General features: G+C 38.2%; 1 protein-coding gene across 1 annotated transcript; it reads right to left on the bottom strand.

Annotated features, from left to right (window-relative positions):
- Positions 1-1250: 1250 nt before the first annotated feature.
- On the bottom strand, positions 1251-1715 carry LOC121809139 (protein MAIN-LIKE 1-like). The gene has a single exon (XM_042209679.1). It carries the CDS (start codon positions 1713-1715, stop codon positions 1251-1253), a length of 465 nt encoding a protein of 154 aa, XP_042065613.1.
- Between the last annotated feature and the right edge of the window lie 988 nt (positions 1716-2703).

The raw sequence follows: 2703 nt of genomic DNA, 5'->3' as shown, positions 1-2703 counted from the left end.
TAGTCCATCATCTCAGCCTCCCCAGATATCGGCAGACCATCTTCAACCATCCTCTAAATTGTTACCAAATCTGGTCGTCCTGTCATATCTTGCCCACTTAGAAAGTGACGTATTTTTTGAAGCGTCTCCACCTACAATTTTCAAAGTTAATTTCATTTCATTATATGAATTTAAATAATTAATAGTTGTTTCAATTTACCGCGAAGCTATGAGAAGATGCCGTTTCATGGAAGCCCTCTTGAGCATGCACGCCAGGTTTAGTTAAGTACACCACAGTTATTCGGTGAAACCAATCCATATATTCATTAGTTGCAATAGGCTCATTTGAGTACTCCAGATCAGTCCACACCAAGTTGTGCCTATTGTCCCACTCCTGTATATGATTGGCGTGGTACTGAACCCAATTTCGGCCAGATTTACCACGACGATCTTGTTTCACAAAATCAGTACCGTGGAACCGGTTGAGGAGCGGGATATATGGTTGGACAATCCCAAATTGTCGCAACACTCGCTGTGGCAAGTATGACTCAACCAAATTCCAGCAAATAAGGGTTGTGATCGACGTCCATATAGGACGACGGTCAACATAAATATCCGGCAAGTTTCGCATGATATAAGGCCTCCAAATAAACTACATATGAAACAAATTTAGTCAAAACAGCAAACAAAAAACAATTTAAGTTACATAAATTACTTGGTTGACGTGCATTTTGGAGAACTGATCTCTGAAATTTTCAATGCAATGCCCGGGTGCTTTTATATATGACGCCGGACCACTCCATCTAAAAAAATTAAATTATGAGCGAATAACACGGAAATTAATGAAAGTTATGCTTAAAAAATTAATTAGTGAACAACTTACGCGACTGCACTTGGTGCGTAGTCTATATATCCGGGATTTAGCATCTTCGGTCTAATATTTGGGATTCTCTCTCAAGCCCACAATTGTAACAAAGTACAAGCTCCCCCGACATCGGTCCTCCTAGCAAGGGCAGCTTCACATAAATTGTGGTACAAGCAAGCAAGAGTCGCACCAGCCTAGCTATAGCTAGAACATCGCTTTACATCCATGAAAAATTGCAAGTAGAAGAATGAAATTTTATTTCCGGAGGCGTTCGGGATCATCAGACCACCAAGTAAAAGCAGACAATAAACACGAGCACGTTGAACATATATATAGTGGTCGTATTCATCACTCAACCCAATCCTTAGTTGATTTGATAAGCTTGTCTGTTTCCAAACCATTTCTTTCAACTCAACTGTATCTGGTACAAATCCAAGATAATCCAGAGAAAGTTGCATCCAAAGTTGACATCCTTAGTGGGGATGTAACCCATCAAAGCATCACCGTCAACTTTGATGCCCCATAAGACCTCCACGTCTTCCAATGTCACTGTCGCTTCACCGACTCGAAAGTGAAACGTGTGAGTCTCTGACCTCCATCGTTCAATCAACGCGGTGATAAGATGATGGTCAATGTCCTTTGGTTGACCACATCTCAATATGCCGCCGAACCTCATCTCATCCATTACTGCCAAAACACGCGGATGTGTGGGAACATCCCAAATGATTCCTTCATATCTTGTGCAGCGTACGTCTTCTGATTCAACTCCTGCCCATATATTATCAGAGACGTGTTGTCTCTGAAGATACAATACGGAAGGGTCCTCAGGACCACATAAGAGTCTTCGACGAGAAGTTGAAGATGTTGCCATAATTCACCTACACAACATTCATAATTCAAATTGAACAATACAGAAACCTAAATAATTTCAATAATTGGATATTATTCAACCCAATATCACAAAATAGAACACCAATATCAAATAATGCACAATAGCTCGTGTCTGCCACATTACACAAATTCACCTTCACAAGATTACACAAATTCACCTACACAATATTTCACAAAATTGTAACACAATTCACCTACACAACATTCACAATTCAAACAAAACATTATACATAAACTTTAACAATTTCAATAATTTGTCACTATTGAACCCAATATCAAATAATGTAACACCTAAACCCAAATAATGCAATACCGATTTAAAACCCACATAAACCAAATCAAGTTGCCCAATTTTTAAGCTAGAATTACACTCCATAGTTTGATTTTTAATCATATTTATACCCTAACTAAACACCAATATCTCAACTATTAATCAACAATAATGTCATTCAAACAAGCCAATATGCTAAATAATAATGCAACAAAGAATTTCAACTCAATTTACAACCCATTACAAACCCTAAGTAACTATCAAACAATTACTCTATTATTGTAAAAAATAAGTATACTAACCGAAAAATATATCAAATATGCGGAAGAATAGCACCGATTCACTCCTTGTTGATGCAATTGATGGGGGGAGGGCCATATCACCGAGAAGCCGCCGCTGTGTGTGGTGTGGGTTTCGTGATTTGGGGGAGGAGAATCTGATATAATTCATTTTGCCTAAACACGCCAACTAGATAGGCGTGTATAAATTATAATTTAGGATTTATTTTATCCGAAATTTTCTTTAAACACGCCAATACAATATGCGTTTTTACATAAACACGCCAACCAAGTGGGCGTGTTACGATAAATACTGTATTTGCATAAAGTAAAAAAGACATTGTAAAACGGCAACGTGTTTGGCGTTTTTACTTAATAAGACGCCAATAGGGGTGACGTTTTTCCCATAGATGGAAGAA

Source organism: Salvia splendens, chromosome 6, assembly GCF_004379255.2.
Source record: "Salvia splendens isolate huo1 chromosome 6, SspV2, whole genome shotgun sequence".
Lineage (NCBI taxonomy): Eukaryota > Viridiplantae > Streptophyta > Magnoliopsida > Lamiales > Lamiaceae > Salvia > Salvia splendens.
This window is presented reverse-complemented; position numbering and strand designations above follow the sequence as displayed.